We start from the raw sequence: 22,736 nt of genomic DNA, 5'->3' as shown, positions 1-22,736 counted from the left end.
AGCACTCTCATTATGTGCTTGCAATACTGACTGTGTGCGATTTTGGCTAAGTGTCAATTTTGACTATCTCTTCTATAGAGATAGTAAAAATTGACTTGCCTGCACAGTATATCTATTCTTGCGATGCCGACCACGCGGGACCGCGCATCAGCATCGAATAGGGATCGGAAGGTGACTTTCACCTTGCGATCTGCACTAGCTTTTCTTACGATTTTGGCTACAGTATATAGTCAAAATCGTAAGAAAAAATCTCACCGTGTGTACACACCATAAGTGTGGTCGATCCTATGAACCACACCCGTGCAAGCTGTACGGCGGTAAGAGATGGGAATTCTGCAGAAAGAAGCCTGTAGGCTTCTATAAGCTGCGTTGCCTATCGGATACAAGCCTCAGAAAGTTTGATAAATATGGGGAAGGCGGCAAACCTCAGAAAACAGCAGTTTTAATAAGAATTTACTCACCGGTAATTCTATTTCTCGTAGTCCGTAGTGGATGCTGGGAACTCCGTAAGGACCATGGGGAATTGACGGGCTCCACAGGAGACTGGGCACTCTAAAAGAAAGATTAGGTACTATCTGGTGTGCACTGGCTCCTCCCTCTATGCCCCTCCTCCAGACCTCAGTTAAGGAAACTGTGCCCGGAAGAGCTGACACAACAAGGAAAGGATTTGGAATCCAGGGTAAGACTCATACCAGCCACACCAATCACACCGTACAACTTGTGATAACCATACCCAGTTAACAGTATGAACAACAACTGAGCCTCAGTAATAGATGGCTCATAACAATAACCCTTTAGTTAAGCAATAACTATATACATGTATTGCAGAGAGTCCGCACTTGGGACGGGCGCCCAGCATCCACTACGGACTACGAGAAATAGAATTACCGGTGAGTAAATTCTTATTTTCTCTGACGTCCTAGTGGATGCTGGGAACTCCGTAAGGACCATGGGGATTATACCAAGGCTCCCAAACGGGCGGGAGAGTGCGGATGACTCTCCAGCACCGCATGAGCAAACTCAAGGTCCTCCTCAGCCAGGGTATCAAACTTGTAGAACTTAGCAAACTTGTTTGACCCCGACCAAGTAGCAGCTCGGCAAAGCTGTAAAGCCGAGACCCCTTGGGCAGCCGCCCAAGAAGAGCCCACCTTCCTTGTGGAATGGGCTTTCACCATTTTGGATGCGGCAATCCAGCCGCAGAGTGAACCAGCTGAATCGTGCTATAGATCCAGCGAACAATAGTCTGCTTCGAAGCAGGAGCGCCAACCTCTTTGGCTGCATACAGAATAAACAGCGAGTCAGACTTTCTGACTCCCGCCGTTCTGGAAACATAAATTTTCAAAGCCCGGACTACGTCCAGCAACTTGGAATCCTCCAAGTCCCTAGTAGCCGCAGGCACCACAATAGGCTGGTTCAAATGAAACGATGATACCACCCTAGGAAGAAATTGGGGACGAGTCCTCAATTCTGCCCTGTCCATATGGAAGATCAGATAAGGGTTTTTACATGATAAAACCGCCAATACTGACACACGCCTAGCCGAAGCTAAGGCCAATAGCATGACCACTTTCCACGTGAGATATTTTAGCTCCATGGTCTTAAGTGGCTCAAACCAGTGGGATTTCAGGAAATCCAACACAACGTTAAGATCCCAAGGTGCCACCGGTGGCACAAAAGGAGGCTGAATATGCAGCACCCCCGGAACAACGTCTGAACTTCAGGCAGTGAAGCCAGTTCAGTTTTAGAGAAAATGTATAGGGCCGAAATCTTGACCTTTATGGATCCTAATTTTAGGCCCATAGTCACTCCTGACTGTAGGAAGTGCAGGAATCGACCCCGCTGGAATTCCTCTGTAGGGCCTTCCCGGCCTCACACCAAGCAACCTATTTTCGCCATATACAGTGAAAAAGTCTTGCTGTCACGTCTTTCCTAGCCTTTATCAGCGTAGGAATAACTGCATCCGGAATGCCCTTTTCCTCTAGGATCCGGCGTTCAACCGCCATGCCGTCAAATGCAGCCGCGGTAAATTTTGGAACAGACAGGGCCCCTGTTGCAACATGTCCTGTCTGAGAGGCAGAAGCCCTGAGTCCTCTGAGAGCATTTCCTGCAGCTCCGGGTACCGAGTCCTTCTTGGCCAATTCGGAGCAAAGAATATTGTTTTCACTCCTCCTTTTATTACAATTCTCAGCCCTTGGGTATGAGACGAAGAGGAGGGAATACAGAGACCGACTGGAACACCCACGGTGTTACTAGTGCGACCACAGCAATCACCTGAGGGTCCCTTGACCCGGCGTAAAACCTTTTTTAGCTTTTATTGAGGTGGGACGCCATCTAGTCCACCTTAGGCAGTTCCCATCAATTTGCAAACTGCGTGAAGACTTCCTGATGAAGTCCCCACTTTCCCGGGTGGAGGTCGTGCCTGCTGAGGAAGTCTGCTTCCCAGATGTCCACTCCCGGAACGAACACTGCTGACAGTGCGCTTACTTGATTCTCCGCCCAGCGAAGAATTCTGGTGGCTTCTACCCTCGCCACCCTGCTCCTTGTTCCGCCTTGGCGGTTTACATGAACCCCTGCGGTCTGACTGGATCAGAACCGGTTGGTCGCGAAGCAGGATCTCCGCTTGACTTAGGGCGTTGTATATGGCCCTTAGTTCCAGGATATTGATGTGAAGGCAAGTCAGTTGACTTGACCCCAGACCTTGGAAATTTCTTCCCTGTGTAACTGCCCCCCACCCTTGGAGGCTTGCATCCGTGGTCACCAGGATCCAGTCCTGAATGCCAAATCTGCGGCCCTCGAGAAGGTGAGCACTCTGCAGCCACCACAGGAGAGACACCCTGGCCCTGGGGGATAGGGTGATTAACCGATGCATCTGAAGAGGTGATCCGGACCACTTGTCCAGTAAGTCCCATTGGAAGGTCCTTGCATGGAACCTGCCTAAGGGGATGGCCTCGTATGATGTCACCATCCTTCCCAGGACTCGAGTGCAGTGATGCACTGACACCTGTTTTGGTTTTAATAGATTCCTGACCAGTGTCATGAGCTCCTGAGCTCTCTCTATCGGGAGATAAACCCTTTTCTGGTCTGTGTCTAGGATCGTGCCTAGGAGAGGCAGATGAGCTGTAGGAACCAACTGCGACTTTGGAATATATAGAATCCAGCCGTGTTGCCGTTACACTTCCAGAGAAAGTGATACGCAGTTCAGCAACTGCTCTCTTGATCTCGCTTTTATGAGGAGATCGTCCAAGTACGTGATAATAGTGACACCTTGCTTCCGCAGGAGCACAATCATATCCGCCATTACCATGGTGAATATTCTCGGGGCCATGGAGAGACCAAACGGCAACATTTGAAATTGGTAATGACAATCCCGTACCGCAATTCTGAGGTACGCCTAATGAGGTGGATAAATGGGGACCTGAAGGTATGCATCCCTTATGTCCCGATTCACAATAAAGTCTCCCCCTTTTTAGGCTTGCACTGACCGCTCTTAGCGATTCCATCTTGAACTTGAACCTTCTCAGGTATATGTTCAGGGATTTTTAATTCAATATGGGTCTGACCGAACCGTCTGGTTTCGGGATTACAACATGGTCTAATAATAACACCCTCTTGTTGAAGGAGGGGACCCTTGACCACCACCTGTTAAAGATACAATTTGTGAATTGCAGTTAACACTGGCTCCCTCTCTTGGGGGGAAGCCCGCAGGGCCGTCGGTGAGGGGGCATCTTCTCACAGTCCAGCTTGTATCCCTGAGACACAATATCTATTGCCCAGGGATCGAACAGGGAGTGAACCCACTTGTGGCTGAACTTACGAAGGCGTGTCCCCACCGGGCCTAGCTCCGCCTGTGGAGCCCCAGCGACATTGGTGGATTTTTGTAGGGGCCCGGGAGGACTTCTGTTCCTGGGAACTAGCTGCCCGGCTCTGACAAGAAAGGACGCACCTCAGACTTTCTTGTTTCTTTATACGAAAGGCTGCATTTAATAATGTCGTGCTTTCTTAGGCTGTGCAGGAATATAAGGCAAACTAGCAGAATTACCAGCTATAGCTGTGGAGACCAGGCCCGAGAACTCTTCTCCACACAATCCTCAGCCTTCCATATGCCTCTTAAGTTGGCATCATCTGTCCAATGCATATTCTACAGGACACGTCAAGCAGAGATCGACATAGCTTTGACTCTAGGACCCAGTATACTCATGTCTCTTTGGGCATGCTTTATAACTATATATCTATCACTTAAGACAGCATCTTTAATATATTTATATTGCATACTAGGGTCTCATCTCTGCTGATAAGGTACCTGTCCACGCTGCCACAGCGCTATAAACCCATGCCGGCACAATCGCCGGTCTGGGTAGTATACTATAATGTGCACGCTATCTGCAGGATCCCTGAGAATAGCAAGTGCTACCGTCTGTGCAAACAGGACACCCCAGGGGAAGATTCTCAACATATCCTGGCCCTAGTGGGTAAAGGATACAGCCTGAGAATTCTCTTGTGGGAAGCTGCCGTCTCTTGTCTTGAGATTCCCGCTCTTTTTCCTCATGAGAGGAGGGAAATTTACCTCAGCATTCTTCCCCTTAAACATGTGTACTCTCGTGTCAGGGACATATGAGTCATCAGTGATATGCAAATCATCTTTTATTTCAATAATCATATATTGAATACCTTCTAGCCATCTTGGCTGTAACTTTGCATTATCGTAGTCGACAGTGGATTTAAACTCCATGTCGATACCAGTGTTTGTTATTATGGATAGTGAGCATTGAGAGACTCTGAAAGTCTCTGTGACATAGGGACAGACCTGGGTAGATTTCCTGTCTGTTCCCTAACCTTTTGTGCAATAAATTCACCTTAGCACTTACACATATCCAAACAGGTGTCGGCGTTGTCGACGGAGACACCCTCTCACACACATATCCTCTCTATCACCTCCTTAGAGGAGCCTTTTACCTCAGACATGTCGACACACGCGTACCGACACACCACACACACACAGGGGATGCTCTATTTGAGGACAGTTCCCCCACAAGGCCCCTTGGAGAGACAGAGAGAGAGTATGCCAGCACACACCCCAGCGCTATATAACCCAGGGATTACACTACAACTCAGTGTTTGCCCAGTAGCTGCTGTATATACAAATTTTGCGCCTACATTTATGTGCCCCCCCCTCTCTTTTCACCCTTTGTGTACCAGGATACTGCCGGGGAGAGCCTGGGGAGCTTCGTTCCAGCGGAGCTGTGAAGAGAAAATGGCGCTGGTGTGCTGAGGAAGAAGGCCCGGCCCCCTCAGCGGCGGGCTTCTGTCCTGTTTCTGACTAAAATTGGCGGGGGTTTTACACATATACAGTCACAGACTGTATTATGTGTATATATTGCCAAAAGGTATTCTTATTGCTGCCCAGGGCGCCCCCCCCCCCCCCCCCCAGCGCCCTGCACCCTACAGTGACCGGAGTGTGCGGTGTGCAGTGGGAGCAATAGCGCACAGCTGCAGCGCTGTGCGCTACCTTAATGAAGACCGGAGTCTTCTGCCGCCGATTTCATCTCCTTCTTCTGTCTTCTGGCACTGCAAGGGGGACGGCGGCGCGGCTCCGGGAATGGACGATCGAGGTCAGGTCCTGTGTTCGAACCCTCTGGAGCTAATGGTGTCCAGTAGCCTAAGAAGCACAAGCTAGCTGCACGCAGGTAGGTTTGCTTCTCTCCCCTCAGTCCCACGTAGCAGTGAGTCTGTTGCCAGCAGATCTCACTGAAAATAAAAAACCTAACAAATACTTTCTTTCTAGCAAGCTCAGGAGAGCCCACTAGGTGCATCCAGCTCTGGCCGGGCACAGATTCTAACTGAGGTCTGGAGGAGGGGCATAGAGGGTGGAGCCAGTGCACACCAGATAGTACCTAATCTTTCTTTTAGAGTGCCCAGTCTCCTGCGGAGCCCGTCTATTCCCCATGGTCCTTACGGAGTTCCCAGCATCCACTAGGACGTCAGAGAAAAGAGATTTGGACACATTTTACCCTTAGTATATTCTGCCCTTAACATCCAGTAGGCAAGATATATAGACACTATATAGAGGTAAGATGAAGAGCAGGAATAAATAGTTTCTCCAAGAACCATTGAGTGACCTCTTTATCATTTACCTGCAATATTTAAAACTGTTACAAATGAAAACAAATGTTTAAGAACAGAAATGCAAAATAAGACAATTTTTTAGTTGTAATTAGTTGTTTATTAAGACAGTATAGTGATTGGCTATATTGTCAATATGAGTATTTTATTGAAAAAAAACTATATTTGTTTGTTTGTTTGTTTGTTTGTTTGTTTGTTTGTTTTAGCATTTTCAAAAGAAAGTAAAAGGTCAATAAGCATAAAACTAGTGTAAAAGCCATGAATATTTTGTGGCCCACAGCAGGTAAATATAATTTTTCAGATTGATGCAGGAAATAATAAAACCACAGAGAATAAGTATTCAAGAGCTGATAAAAATTGTTTCAAAATCTTTCTTTCTCAAAGGCGGAGTTGTAGAAATAGTATTCTCTCTGCTGGTGCTGGTTTAGCTCTCTGCTTTGCATCTCCACGCACAGCTAATTATGCCGGAATAATCCAGGCAACTGTTGTACAGTACCATCCTAGCACAAATACAAAATAATCTAGTTATACAGTGTCTGTGGGGCCAACATAAGCAAGGCTTTTATTTTTATATTTAGCACTTTTGGTATTTTTATTGCAGCTTTGAGGTTATACTGCTCCATTCCCAATAAAATATAATACAATAATTATTATATTCTTTACATAAAATGTTTATCATTGGTTTATTTAACTTTGCAGAACAATTGGTGTCTAATGATAACATGTCTCATTGACTGTGCATGCAGCTCTGACTTTTGCAAAGCTGCTTAAATATAACTTGCATTCGAGGGCAGTGGACTGCGGTTGTGTTCATTATTTATTTATTTATTTATTTATTAACAGTTTCTTATATAGCGCAGCATATTCCATTGCGCTTTACAATTAGAACAACAGTAATAGAACAAAACTGGGTAAAAACAGACAGACATAGAGGTAGGAAGGCCCTGTTCGCAAGCTTACAATCTATAGGGAAATAGGCATAGATACACAAGGATAGATGCTATCTATTGCATAATGGTCCACCAGATTGCTAGATTATAGAAAAGGACCCAAATCCCATACAAACCGATTAGCCTAGTACATGTATAGTGTAGGCTTTTCCACAATATGCACTGGGGCACCATACATTTGTACACAGATGCAATCGCATACTGACTAATGTGTGCACATTGCACATGTGCAGGACCTGCACTGCGTGTGCACACACAGTAAGATGCGATCACATCTCACTTAGGCGAATGCTTCTGCCTGATTGACAGGCAGAGGTGCTCGCAGGGCAGTGATGCGGCATAGCAGGGGCATCGACTTGGCATTGGGCAGGCATGGCGTGGGAAATGGGGGTGGGTTTGGGGCATCACGCGGCTGCTGTGACCCGAAAAATGGCCACCCTGTGTCTGCCTTCGCAGCCTCGCTGCGGAGGCAGGGGACTTCCACAAATCACATTGCGATCTCATTGATGCCGAGTATTTGCATGCTGGGCAACCTTGCCCTGTGCTGGGCGGCCCCCAGCATGCGATCGCAGCCAGTTGCAGTTTTGCTAAATTAGCAAAACTGCAACTGAAGATGAATAAGGTCCTCTGTGCGCACATTATATAGATGCATGTGCAGTGTGACTTAGATGCATGCTCAGAAGAAAGCAATTGCCCCACTGCATCTGACATCAGCAGTGTGTGCGACTCAGGTCCTTAATGTCCTAATATTTTACAGCAATTGGGTAAGTTATTCCCATCTAATTAATACACACATTACTGTATAGAAACTAGAGATGTGTGGTACTGTTCTCCATAAATCCAAACCCACCCAAATTTTGTGGATCCGAACCAAAACCGTGCCAGATCTCCAGAGAAGATCCAGAATCAGATATTCCCACGGTTCGGAATTCGTTTTTTAAATCCGAATTTCGGGCTTCAGATTCAGTTTGGATTGCAAAAATAACATGATTTTAGCTGTTTTTATAATTTAAAAAAAAAAAATCTGCAGCCAATACCAGTGAGGCAGTTGTAGCAAAACAAATACCCTCCGATGAATTAGGAACAAAACCAGCAAAAATGGGTCAACACACATCTCTAATATAAACCCAACAAAGTAAACTTTGTCTTGGGTCAATGTGTGGTTATATACAGTATATGTGGGGTGCAGAAAAATATTGCAACCTGTAGAGCTATTAATATACATTTTTACCCACACAACATTTTTCTGATTTCTAAGATGATAAATTATAGTGAAATATATTATGAAATGTATGGAATAGTGACTATTAAAGCCTTTGAAAATAGTACACCATTATTTAATGGGACTGTCTTGATTTACATGCATTTTTTGTATGCTTTATAGCTTTAGTTATTTTCATTCTTTATTCCTCTATGAGAAGTCCGTGCCTACGGCTGGCATGAATGAGCTGGAAAACATACAAAGTATCAGAGTTTGAATCATTCCAAGTTCTGTTACAAGATTTGCTGCTTAATGCCTTTTTGCCTTAGTCGAATGCCTGTGCTTTGCAGTAGAGGCTGATTATTTTCTGTTAGAGCCAGCAGGCTCCCATCCACCTCATTACCCTTTTACTGATGAGAAGTAGCCTCCGAAAAATCATTGCAATCTCTCAGTATGTGGTTACACTTGCATGATATCTTACAAAGTTCAGGGCCCGACCATTGAGCAGTAAAGGTTCACAATCAAGTCTCTTCTTGTTCCTTTGTAATGTCCTTACTCATGTTTCTGCCAGTTATGGAGTTTGGAGAAGCTAATTTAGCCCGTCAACCAGTGCCCTGATGTGCTTCTTGCATGAAAATGTCTGTTATTAGTCTTGCCATGCGCCACCTTTGTGCAACTGGCATATTCTATCACAATTCATTATGATCTGATTTGCTAATGAGGATTAATTACTACTGTGTATAAAACTGTCAGTGATATTTGTTCTGATACACTGCATAGACAGCTTGAAAAACTAATTTGTGTTATTTTATTTACATCTTTTGACAGATGCGTCCCCAGTAATTGTGAACACGGAGGCAAATGCACCCAAACGTGGGACACCATCACATGCAGCTGTGAGGGAACTGGGTACACTGGTGCCACCTGCCACACTTGTAAGTATAAAAGTTAAAGTACCAAAGTATAATAGTTCATAATGACATCTGCCATTGAGTTTGATTTGAAAGGATATTAAACATTGATTATATATAAAGGAATACATGTTTTAGAGATATTTGGCTATGAATAAAAGGACATTTGTGCAGAAGTATTTATTATACAAAAATAAAGTTAAAAAAGCTACTTGTGAAAAAAATTTTCCCTTTAAAAGGCTTATTCATTATGTACCTGTATTAGAAAGAAATGATACCGCTGAATAATATGCATCAATTGTTGTAGAGTTGTATTTAAATAAGGCACACGCAAAATGGTAAAGGTTAGCTGCAAGTGAACGCCTCCGACGCAAAGTGACAACTTTGTCTAAGCCATAGACAACGTTTTCATTATAGCCAGTGAAAGAGGGTGCTTTAGAACAGGCAACAGGCAAGTGCTATATCTACCAGAGAGCATATACAGAAAATAGTTAAATATACATTAGGACAAAGATTATAGTTGCAAACAAAAAATCCAGGAATGTATTTTAGCATAAATGTTGTCCACTGTTTTAGCTCATGTAAGCCCCAGTTCAGAATTAAAACCAAAGATACAGTATATTTGTCATATAAATAATAACATTTTAACTAAGAGTCACTGGTGTATTTATAATGGGTGCAGTGCAGGGGCGGATTGGGAACAAAAAGCGGCCCTGGAAAAATTTGTACTAGTGGCCCCACTTGGGCAGCACCAGAGGTGTAAGGTCTAGCCATGGGCCATGGCAGCAACACCCTTCCCCCCGAGACTTCCCAGATAGTGGGGATGTCCAGCATCAAGGGGAAGTTAAAAGGAAATAAAATTAAATGTTATGAGCACATTATATGATACACCTGTAGAATTTAGGAAACTATATAATTCTTTAGAAAGATATATTTTCTTGCTTATTACACCAACCGTATACCAATCACTATTCACTCAATCTTATATGTCAGCCAAGCAGGCAGACAGAGCATACACAAGATCATCTGCAATCACAGGCTAAGTGGCAAAGTAATTTTCATATATGCAAATTGTTTGTCATCTTATTCATTATGTCTATAAATAGGACCACATGTCCTCAAACAAAACAGGCCCCGCGGGTGCGTCGGCCCAACGGGAATCTTCCCTGTAGACCCTATGGCCAATCCGCCTCTGGTTCAGTGTATGTGGTACACCGCACACCCTGCACCTATTATTTTTAATACTTATCCTCCAGAATCCCATGGGGTGTGGATCATTAGATCAACAGTGTCTAGGTCGACAATGTTTAGGTCGACCACTATAGGTCAACAGTCACTAGGTCGACAGGGATTGAAGGTCGACAGGGTTTCTAGGTCGACATGTTCTAGGTTGACAGGTCAAAAGGTCGACATGAGTTTTTCATGTTTTTTTGGTGTCGTTTTCCCCGTACAGTAACCGGGAAGCCCAATTAGTGCACCGTGTCTACTCGCATGGCTCGCTTTGCTCGCCATGCTTCGGGCAAGGTGCCTCACTCCGCTACCGCTGTGCTCGGCATAGGTTACCATTCCAATCGTAGTTCACGTGGATCGTTAAGTATGAAAAAGTAAAAAAAAAAATGTTTAAAAAAAAAAAAAAATCATGTCGAACTTTTGACCTGTCGACCTAGAACATGTCGACCTAGAAACCCTGTCGACCTTGAAAACATGTTGACCTAGTGACTGTCAACCTATAGTGGTCGATCTAAACCTTGTCGACCTAGACACTGTCGATCTTCAGACCGGATCCCGTCCCATGTTGGTAGCAGCAGTGCTGCAGAAATCACCATAAAATGGTGCAGAAAGAAAATCTTTGAGAAAATGTTTCTGCGCCATTTCCCCGAAGACCAGCGCATGGGCACTGTACTCGGGGGCAGTGCTAGTGTCCCCTAGTGACCCTAGTGCCCAGAGTCTACAGCGCTGCCAACTAGAGAAAAAGGGACCCAGAAGGAGTCTGCACATGGGCCTCCTCCTCATTTGAAGTGTTCCCAATTTGTTCGGAATACCTTGTACGCTGGCCTTTTTGAAAAGAAATACAGAAGCAGAAACCCATGTTGTTGTACCTCTTCCCCTTTGGTTACCTGCAGTTATAAATACTATACAGACTTTGCAACTTTCACCAACTTTTTATATCAAACATAATACCTTGCTATATGGCGCCAATTATGGGTGGCTCTGACAGCGGTGTAGCCAGAACTTCGTGGGCCCCATAGCAACATTTTGAAGGGGCCTCCCATCCCAATGCTTCTAGAGACACTTCTCTGCAGCAGTTGTTCATTTTATGCCCTATAATAGTGACCTAGTTTCTTTTATGAAATGCAGTAGTGCTTAAGTTCACCCTACTATATATCACATTTCAGTTCCCCCAATTCACATTATGATGTATAGTGCTCCTCGTTCATTACAGTTCCCCGGTTCATATTATGTAACATTAAAATGCCCTCCAGTTCATTTTATACCACACTACAATGAGCAGGTCCAGGGGCATACCTAGGTATATTGCAGGGCCAAAGGAAAAAGTTTGAAAGGACCCCTACGTTCCACCCAATGGTGAAAAATGTATACAGGTTGAGTCTCCCTTATCCAAAATGCTTGGGACCAGAGGTATTTTGGATATGGGATTTTTCCGTATTTTGGAATAATTGCATACCATAATGAGATATCATGGTGATGGGACCTAAGTCTAAGCACAGAATGCATTTATGTTACATATACACCTTATACACACAGCCTGGAGGTCATTTTAGCCAATATTTTTTATAACTTTGTGTATTTCACAAAGTGTGTCTACATTCACACAATTCATTTATGTTTAATATACACCTTATACACACAGCCTGAAGGTCATTTAATACAATATTTTTAATAACTTTGTGTATTAAACAAAGTTTGTGTACATTGAGCCATCAAAAAACAAAGGTTTCACTATCTCACTCTCACTCAAAAAAGTCAGTATTTCGGAATATTCCGTATTTCGGAATATTTGGATATGGGATACTCAACCTGTATAACACATGTAACTTTGACAGGGAAGGTGGCCCCTCTCAGCTCTGGGTCCCATAGCAGCTGCACTGCCTGCACCTATGGTAGCTACGTCCTTGGGCTCTGACCTATAGTTTTAAAATGGCAGAAATAATCAAATCAGGCTTGTTTAGTATTGATTCCTGGTGCCGGTTAAAATATAATGTACCCCTTCCTTTTACAATATGTTCCTTTGAAAAGGACGAGTCATCAATGTTTTCCTTGCATGAATGAAAATAAATGCATTCGTACCTCTTGCTTGTTACATAGTTTGTTTAGGAGCAAACTGCCCCTTTTGTGCTACTTTTTTTTTTACATTTGATTATACTTCTGAATCAGGAACTCAGCATTTACTTATCAAACACATGGTATGATACAATGCATGTATGTCAATAATTTCAATATAAGTAGAACACTAGACTGAAAATTGCTGTAGGAAATATGAAGGTAAAATACATTGTTCAATCATAGTAATGAAAACAGGTTGAAAGTTGAAATTTCAGTCAGTTTCTGCCCTTGAACATGTATGAATCCACCCATGCCCACTGGGGCTGATTTACATGGTCCTGATCAAAGGCAGATGCTGTGGCGTCATCGGACCAAGCAGACAATGGGGCGGATATATTAACTTGGAGAAGGCATAAGGAAGTGATAAACCAGTGATATGTGCAAGGTGATAAAGGCACCAGCCAATCAGCTCCAATATGTAAATTAACAGTTAGGATCTGATTGGCTGGTGCCTTTATCACCTTGCACATATCACTGGTTTATCTCTTCCTTATGCCTTCTCCAGGTTAATACATCCGCCCCAAGGTTTCTGCACTGCACATGCATCCCAATGGTTACCATGCAAAGAAGCAAATTGAAATTGCATGCATATACATGGAATTCCAGTGAGCGTTTCTGGGTGGTCACAGAGGGCGTGGTTAGCCAGACACAGCTGTACTGACAGTCATCCATATTCAGATGGAGATTCTGCATCTCCATAGGGCTTGTGCAATCTCCAATGGTGCACCTGATGGTGCGTCTTAATATGCACAGCAGCAGATTAGTGGGTGTCTCAGTAGAATATCCACTGGCTTTTTCATTAGCATACAGACACAGAAGCATTTGCATCAAAAGCAGCAGTTGCAGCTACAACTGCGTCTAACTCTGAATCAGGCTGTTTGTGTTTTGGCTGGGTGGGGATTAAAAAAATAATTGGGGGGGTGTCAAGCTAGCTGTGGGTGTGTCAAGCTAGCTGCCTTCTCAGATGCATAGCCGCTTCCCAAAGACACACAGTGATGTGGAAGTCTAAGTCTGACTAGATTGCTTAGATTTTAAGCACGATCGCTCCGTGTGTACTCCCCACAGCGATAGCGATGCGCAGCCACGCGCATCGCTATCGCTGGTGCTAGATTGCCCTGCATGCAGGCCAAACTAGCAGGTCGCTCATTTCACCCGCTGGGTGAAATGAGCGGCCCCCCCACTCCCCCCGCACGCTCAGCACACATCGCGCTGTGCTGAGCGGTTCGCTCAGCACACATCTCTCCCACATCGGCCAGTGAGTACTGGCCTTAAGGGCTTGCAAACTCAGACTAGTGTACAAAGGGAAGGCTAAAACTAACATATGCATAATACCGCCCACTACTCCAGCATCAAGTTTTAGAGTGGATGCAGCAACAGCCATCTCTGAATCACGCCCAGAGTGTGCAGCTAACGCTAAATCACCCCAAGTACTTTTTTGTTATGCAAGTGTGAAAGCCTGTCACTCATAAACTACTAGCTCAGGGAAAACATCTCAAACCTAAGAACAATTTGCTGCAGAGAGGTTAAATGAGAGCTTAAATGCTCCAGGGATTTTGGATATATTATTCAAATCATTAATATACTGTACAGCCTAAGATTAGTGATGCCAAACACTGGCTCTCGTTAATTTTATATAATTTTAATGGAAAATATTTAAGATTTTAATACAATTGCAAAAATTGAGTATGAACCATTTTAAAGTCCAGTGCAAAAGACAATACAGAGTCAGTTACTTATTTTTTAACAGTAAGTTTCCTTATATTAAGACCAGGGTGGTTCTCCTGAATGTAAACCTCATTATTAATCTGTATGATTTAGGTAAATCAAAATTTTAAAAAATTACAAAAAACATGCAAAACTGTAAAAGCAAAATACAGTTGCCCAAATAAGTGCATGAGTAGTACAGCTTAGACACAGAGGTGGGTAAGTTTTGACTCGGATGGAGAAGTTTGCCTATAAAAAGGTTACATGCATCAGATCAAAAAATGGAAGAACTGAAAAGGAAAGAATGGCATGGGAATTTATAGAGTCACTATACCCTACAACTGAAATATACACATACAGTGCAAACCATAAAGGTTAATTTATTGTTCAGTGTTAACTTTACATTCTGCTGTAGCTCTGTTGAAAAAAGTAACGGTGAAGCACCTCAGCTGCTGGGAAATCACTGACTCTGCCTTTGTTTAAGAATCGCTGCAGGCTGATCAGAAGATATTTTAGATGACACCATACTACTGGATGGGGCCACTGAACGATATACTGTACTGCACTGTCATGCGCTATATTGTTCAGTGTGTATGGGGCGGCCAATGTATCGCCACATTGTCTAACGTACACACTGAATGATATGGCGCACGACTACGTGCTATATCGTTAAGTGGCCACATCCAGAAGCATGGTGTCATTCACAATATCTGCTTTGCAGGCCGATTAGAAGACGCGATGATTGACCTGCGGCAGTGCGCAATAGTCCATATTCGATATATTATCCGATCAGTCTGATCCGCTGGATCAGATGATATATCGTCTAGTGTGTACCCAGATTAAGCTGCTGTAGTACACAACATCTTGCTGACATGGTAACCTGATGCAGTGGGTTGATGGAGAATGTGTTGGATGTATTTAGCTAGGTAAAAACACATTTGTTTTACGTATATTATCCAGCTGAGCACAATTCAGTCTTCAATGCATATTAATGGCTTATAGTGGCTTTATTTTGCTCTGAAGTCCCATTGAGGGACTTGCTCTTTTTAAAGAGAGGCAGATGGCAGCTGTGCTCTTTGAGTATTTCATCTCACTCTGACTCTTATAAGACTACTGAGAACTGTGATTGGATGACAATAATTAAATACTTAATTAAAAGCAGTAGGAGTGCCTTGTTGTTACCTTTTTAGAATGACAAGTGTTGTTTTACTACAAAATATCTGATGATTTACCAGCAATTGCACATCTGAAGGTCACTAAGGAATGGTAACAAATCCATGACACACGGAAGGGCTCACCTGTAAGAATAAGACACTCATTGGATTGGTGTCACAGCTTATGCCCTTTGTATATTATGCAGCTCTACTATATTTCTGTAGCTCTCATTTGCATCAGTAAGTTATTCTGTTACATGAATGAGTAAAGAAAAACATTGAAGCCATATTTTGTACAGCATAAAGTACCTCCACATGTCGTAACAACTGTATTTAAAAAAAATCATAAATAAACGAATCAACATAACACCAAGGTACGCCCATTTGCAGAGTAAATCTTATGTGAATGTGCACGTGATGATGATGATGATCTTTTCAATGTGCATATGATTTACTTCCAACTGTTTCAGTCGTTTATATACTAGAAGCATGGAGGCAAAGCTAAGTTAGCAGATGCAAGATACAAGATGGTTTTACATATAGGTCTAGTAAAGCCTATTAGTTACTATTCCCCACACAGTGCTTAGCAGTTTGATAGGCTCCCTCTCATAGCAACATGCAATTACGAAATAGGTGGTGGTGGTAATAATGCTACAGAGATGCATGAGGGAAAAAAAACCTTGACTGGATAGTCAGTGTGGGCAGGGCCGGATTAAACCAAGGGGGTTTCTGGGGCACTTAAGATAGGGGGGCCTCGGTGGAAATGTGTGTGGGGGGGGGGGGTTGTATATTAGATTGTGCATACATCCCAACATGACCCATTCCAGGAGGGACATTATGCTCTCTATCTGTACTTCCCTCTTAATATATGATTGGTGTCACCTGTGTTGAACTATTTAATTGATAAGTAAGGTGTTTCAATACAAGTGATTGTATTCATAACTTAAGAAGTAAGTCCAAATAGACAACATTTTGTCCCTCCTGGAATGGATAATGTTGGGAAGTATGGATTGTGCATATTAAATTTAAACCAATGGTGTATATTAGATTTAAACTAATAATTAAATAATGTATGGGTACTGTTAATAGCTCCACCTAATTGAAAGACAACTATTTTATAAAATGTCCTTGTAGTGGAACAAATATAACTTAAACAACCTTAAAATACACATAGAAAAATAAAATGTATCATTTATTTTGTTACATGCAAGAATAGCAGCAGCCTCTACTACTTACACACTGGAACAAGGGGTCAGGAAGTCTTTCTCTAGACCCTCATTAGATAACAGGTTACACAGGACACAGACACCCAGGCAGGGAGGAGAAGAAGCTGGGATCCCTGTGTCACTTACAGCTCTCTCCACACTCCTATCTCTCCTCTGGTGGGAAAGATCAGTAGGTAGTTCATGAAACTTGATATTCCTGTGTCACTGAATGCACTGCGCACACACCTGTTCACATTCTGGCTGCCTGGATCTGCTGCTGCATAAGAGGGAAAGCTAGTGATGTCACTGTCCTACGGCCAGGGGGGCCCCATGACAAAGGGGGCCTGGGGTACATTATGCCCTCCCCCCCTCCTCCCTTTCCCTTAACCTGGCTATGAGTGTGGGGCTTGAGCACTAAAACTAGCTACAGAATGCCAAATTATACTCCTGGAATATTTTTGTGCAGTAGAACAGGAAAGTACAAGGTGTGGCTATTATATAACAAATCTGATGATTTACATTTAATTATATTTAGTACATTTTAACTCTGTTCCCCTTCAATATACTTCCCTGCTGCATCCACAAGTATTCTTATTTTCCATTGCTGTACTTCATTATGTGTCAGCTGTAGTCTGACACTGTAGTCTGTTTCTAGGCCAAAAAGAGAGAAAGCTCTGTTGGATGATACGTTGTCCTGATGGAGGATGAAATGACTTTTCCAAAACTCTGGACTGCCTCTTCTGATTCTTTCCTGCAAAGTTTCTAGGACATTTTTCTAATAATGTTGATTCACTGTTGCACCTTCTGGTACCCAGTCTGGCAAAATAACACCCTTGATATCAAAGAAAACAATTAACATGGCTTTGAATTTGGATTTGCTTAGACATGCTTCCTTCATCCTTGGTGAGGACAGTGTTTTAAAGTGCATGAATTGGTATTTTGTGTCAGGATCATACTGGAAGATGCATGTTTCATCACAGATAATACCTTTATCTAAGAAAGGTAAATCTGCTTGAATTTGTTCCAAAATTTCTGTACTACAGTAATCCACATTCAATTTTCTTTCTGCTCAGCAACGAGAAGTCTTGGAAACATCTTAGCACAAACTTTTGTTATGTTAAGATCTTGATGCAAAACTTGCCTAACAGTTTCTTTGTTGATGTTTACCATTTCTGCTATCATTGCGATGCTGAGTCAATGGTCAATTCGAACAATTTTTTTAATTTTTTCCACATCTTCACTTGTTTTTGATGTGCAAGGCCTTCTGGGACATTCACCATCTTCAACATCCTAATGACCATAAATAAATCTTTTGTACCATGCAAAGACATGTGCACATGACATACCATTGGCCCCGTAAGCTTCGGTTAGCATTCAAAAACATTTGATAGGTGTTTTGTTCAATTTAACTTTATCGTTACATACTGCTTTACCTTTGAACTAAGCAAACTATCTGTGCAAGAGGGATGAATAATATTTATAAACCTACTGCTAAGTATTCTTATTACATTCTGGTCAGTGGTGGTTCTAGGGACTGACAATGTTTAATGTGTATAAGGGTCTCTACTGTGTGGTGTACTGTGAATAACGGACAGTACTCTGTGGTGAAATGTGAATTGATACTATTCTCTGGCCATGCCCCTTCCCCACAAAGCCATGCCTCTAAAGTGCCTTGAGTCCTATTGGAGAAAGAGCGCTATATAAATAAAATGATTATTAAGTATTATTATATTCCAAATAGGGGCGCCAAAATATATATTTGCTTATCAGAAAAATTTGGCTTGGGCTTGCCCTAGTTGGAAACAATGCAGGATACAGTGCATTCAAATACAATGTGGGTAACAGTGCAGGTTTGATACAATACACATCAGATACAGTGCAGGTCGGATACTGTACGGGTTACAGTGCGGGACACACACTTCGGATACAGTGAGGGTCGGATACAGTGTTGGTCGGATACAGTGCTACACACAGTGTGGGTCAAATACAGTGCAGGTCAGATACAATGCAAGTCAGATACAGTACAAGTTATAGTGCGGGACACACAGTTTGGATCAGAAACAGTGCAGGTCAGATACAGTTCAGGATGGATACAGTGTACAGTAGGTTACAGTGCATGGAGGATTCAGTGCGGGTTACAGTGCGGGACACACATGCAAATTGAATACAGTGCAGATCAGATACAGTGCAGGTTGGATACAGTGTGAGTTAAAGTATGGGACACACACTACGGGTCAGATACAGTGTGGGTCAGATACAGTGTGGGTCAGATACAGTGCAGGTTACAGTGTAGGTTGGATACAGTCCAGGTTACAGTGTGGGACACACACTGTAGGTTGAATACATAGTTACATAGTTACATAGTTAGTGAGGTTGAAAGGAGGCAAAATGCCCATCGGGTTTAACCTGTATCTGTGTTAAGCTGTGCATATTATAATGCACTTGCTGAAGTAATGGTTTAGTATCAATTGACAACTATGGCTCTTACCACTCCCAGATATATAAGGCCAATATGTTAAAAGCTATAGCCTTGGATACTTTTTCCAGTTAGAAATTTGTCCAATACATTTTTAAATGAATTTACAGAGTCCGCCATTATTACCTTCTCCGGCAGGGAGTTCCAAATCTTTATTGCCCTTACCGTGAAGAACCCTTTCCTACATTGTGTATGGAATTTTCTCTCCTTTAGCCTCAGCGAGTGCCCACGTGTCCTATTCAGAGTTCTTTTATAAACAAATACCCTGCTAACTCTTTATAATGAACCTTTACATATTTGAAGATATTAATAATGTCTCCTCTTAGATGCCTCTTTTCTAGTGTATACATATTTAAGCCTTTCCTCATACTCCAGTGTCTCTAACCCTTTAATCAATTTAGTAGCTTTCCATTGAACTCTTTCTAGCTCCCCTATATCTTTTTATAATATGGTGCCCAAAATTGAACACAGTGCAGGCAGAGTCGGACTGGCCCACTGGGGAACAGGGGAAACCACCGGTAGGCCCCACTGCCCGCGGGCCCTCCTCCTCCTCTATGGATCAGGTTCCAGACTCTATCCTAGTGCACTTGAATTATGCATTATACTTACTGTTACATTATACTTCACAAGAATATGGTTTATTATATACAGTATTTACCAAGGGGAACAGAACATGTACTCTGTAATGGTTAGCCAAACCTCTGTGGTGGCTGGCCACGCCCCATTGGAGCCTGGCCACACCCTTAAGCATGGGCCCTACAACAGCATTCCCCCGGTGGGCCCTTCATGCCCCAGTCCGACACTGAGGGGGTAATTCCAAGTTGATCTCAGCAGGAAATTTTTTAGCAGTTGGGCAAAACCATGTGCACTGCAGGGGAGGCAGATATAACATTTGCAGAGAGAGTTAGATTTGGGTGGGTTATTTTGTTTCTGTGCAGGGTAAATACTGGCTGCTTTATTTTTACACTGCAATTTAGATTGCAGATTGAACTCACCACACCCAAATCTAACTCTCTCTGCACATGTTATATCTGCCTCCCCTGCAGTGCACATGGTTTTGCCCAACTGCTAAAAAATTTCCTGCTGCGATCAACTTGGAATTACCCCCTGAGTGCAGGATACAATGCGGGTCAGATACAATGTGGGTTACAGTGCGGGTCAGATACAGTGTAGGTTGGCTACTGTGCAGGTTACAGTGCAGGACACACACTGTACAGTGAGGGATACAATGCAGATTGGATACAGTGCGGATTACAGTGCAGGTTGGATACAATGCAATTTGGATACAGTGCTTGTTACAATGCAGATTTGATACAGTGTGGGTCGTATACAATGTGAGTTACAGTGTAGGTCGGATACAGTGCAGCTCGGATACAGTGCAGGTAGACATGCCAGCTGTAGTAGTGTAGTAGTGCAATTACTGTGACAGAAGGCAGGAGAGTCCCCCAATGGTAACTGCCCACATTGGTGTCCGTGAGGAAGATGATGGACTGAGTGCTGCAGTGTACACAGCGCTCCTCTCAGTTCCATGTCTGGTTTGTGTGTCTCACTCTCTGCAGCACAGCAACAGTCTGTGAGGATGAGAGTGCAGGGATCCATCGGCTAGCCGTGAGAATAGCTCTCTCAGCCAATCAGTGGTCAGCCCATTGATTTCAACAGGACTTCGCACCTGAATCCAAAACTTGCAAGATCCAAGATTCAACGCTGGGAAAACTACTTTTTTTCCTAATTTTCGGATCTGAGGCAGGCCGAGAGATGCGAGTTCCGACCCGGACCCGCTCGGCTCCCAGATGTTCGGGTGGGCTTGTTCTCTAATTACTTCAGATTAATTTAATAGGCGTTGCACATTATAAAACCTGTAGATTTGTACTATGAGAATTTTTAGTATCCCCTCCTCCCTTTTGCTATGACTGTCTAGAAAGTACAGCATTTGATGTTTTAAAAGAACCTGTTAAGGAATACCCAAATTATTTACCTTTTCCCAAAGCTTAATGTACAAACTAGTGATATTACTTTATTAATTTAATTTGTTTTAGAGGTTGAATATTTCTGTATTGGTTTCTCATTACTCCTTTTAAACAAAAAGTGGCAGTAACTGATCCAAGAATAGGGATCATTGACCCCTATGCTACTGGCCAGCTTTATGCACAGGTGGATTGGTGGAAAACAGGTGCAATAGATAAATAGGGGCGTAGCTTCATGGGGAAGGGTGTGACCACAGAATAGTACCAATTCACATTACACCACACAGTAGTGTCCGTCAGTCACATTACACTACACAGTAGTACCCTTATATACATTACGCCAGGTAGAGCCCCTTATACAACACAGGAAAAAAAAACACATGAAAAAAAAACCTGATTCATGCCCTTTACATTATTTGTCCTTTATCCTCCTTATAGTAATGCCCCTTCCACATTATGCCACACACTGTAATGCCCATTACACGGTATGACACACCGTAATGCCTATTACTCATTATGCCACACACCATAACGCCTATTACATGTTATGCCACACACTATAATGCCTATTACATGTTACACTACACATTATGCCATACACTGTAATGCCCATTACAACTTATGCCACACACCGTAATGCCCATTACATCTTATGCCACACACCATAATGCCTATTACACATTATGCCACAAACCATAATGCCCATTACACATTACGCCACACACCATAATGCCCATTACATGTTATGCCACACATTATGCCATATACAGTTATATCCCTGACATCATTTAATGCCCCACACACAATAATGTCCCTTACAAATTATGCCCCACAGTAAGGCTTCTAATTATTTTTAAATTACCTGCTCACTGCCAGTGGTCTCATGCTCATTGCCAGGGGTCTCATGCTTGCTTCCAGGGGTCTCATGCTTTTTGCCAGGGGTTCCATGCTCACTGCCAGGGGTCACATGCTTACTGTCAGGGGTCACATGCGCACTGCCAGGGCTCTTATGATGTTCCCAGGGCTCTCATGCTTGTTGCCAAAGGTTTCATGGTTGTTGCCAAGGGTCTCATGCTCACTGGCAGGGGTCTCATGCTCATTGCCACAGGGTTCATGCACATTGCCACTGGGTTGCCGTCCACACCCTCACCTCCACCTCCGCTGCAGCAGGCACTTTGGGCTGTGTGGGCACCTGCTGCAGCCGATACCATTGAGGGAAACTATCAGACACTAAAAGCCCTACTCGACCTCTAGCATCTGTCTCCCTTCTCTTCTCCAGATGCTAGTGGTCAAGTAGGACCTCTAGCATCTGAATGTTTCCCTCATTGGTATCGACTGCAGCGGGCACCCACACAGCCTACGTCACCTGCTGCAGCCGGGGTGCAGATTGCGGGTGGGCAGCTGCGGGGTGACTAGGGCCGTGCCCTCAATCCGCAGTGCCCACACCTACAACCACTCCTGGTAAAAAGAGGCCTCCCACATGCTTCTGTGAGCATCAGCCATCAAAGTAACCTGTTCACGCTGCCAGGGCCAGGAAGTCTGAATCGGAAGAAGCAGACCCTGGCCTTAGCACCCCTACAAAATGGGGGCAACATGCCCCCATTTTGTATAACGCTACCCTGCGCCACCTCCTCCCAACCCCCAATTGGATGCAGCCGGTCAATTAGGCTGTGATTTAGAAGTCATTGCATCATGTGAGGACACAG

At 43.5% G+C, this 22,736-nt stretch overlaps 1 protein-coding gene across 3 annotated transcripts in view; it reads left to right on the top strand.

The window, feature by feature from the left end:
• Positions 1 to 22,736, top strand: part of CNTNAP2 (contactin associated protein 2) — a 2,955,022-nt gene that overhangs the window by 1,809,272 nt on the left and 1,123,014 nt on the right. For all 3 annotated transcript variants that reach the window (XM_063922438.1, XM_063922437.1, XM_063922439.1), the window contains exon 11: positions 9,100 to 9,206. In XM_063922438.1, coding sequence (XP_063778508.1) covers positions 9,100 to 9,206 — 107 coding nt within the window. The remainder of the gene's footprint in view (positions 1 to 9,099; positions 9,207 to 22,736) is intronic.

Source organism: Pseudophryne corroboree, chromosome 5, assembly GCF_028390025.1.
Source record: "Pseudophryne corroboree isolate aPseCor3 chromosome 5, aPseCor3.hap2, whole genome shotgun sequence".
Classification (NCBI taxonomy): Eukaryota; Metazoa; Chordata; class Amphibia; order Anura; family Myobatrachidae; genus Pseudophryne; species Pseudophryne corroboree.
The sequence above is the reverse complement of the archived record's forward strand: the minus strand, read 5'-3'. Positions and strand labels throughout refer to the sequence as shown.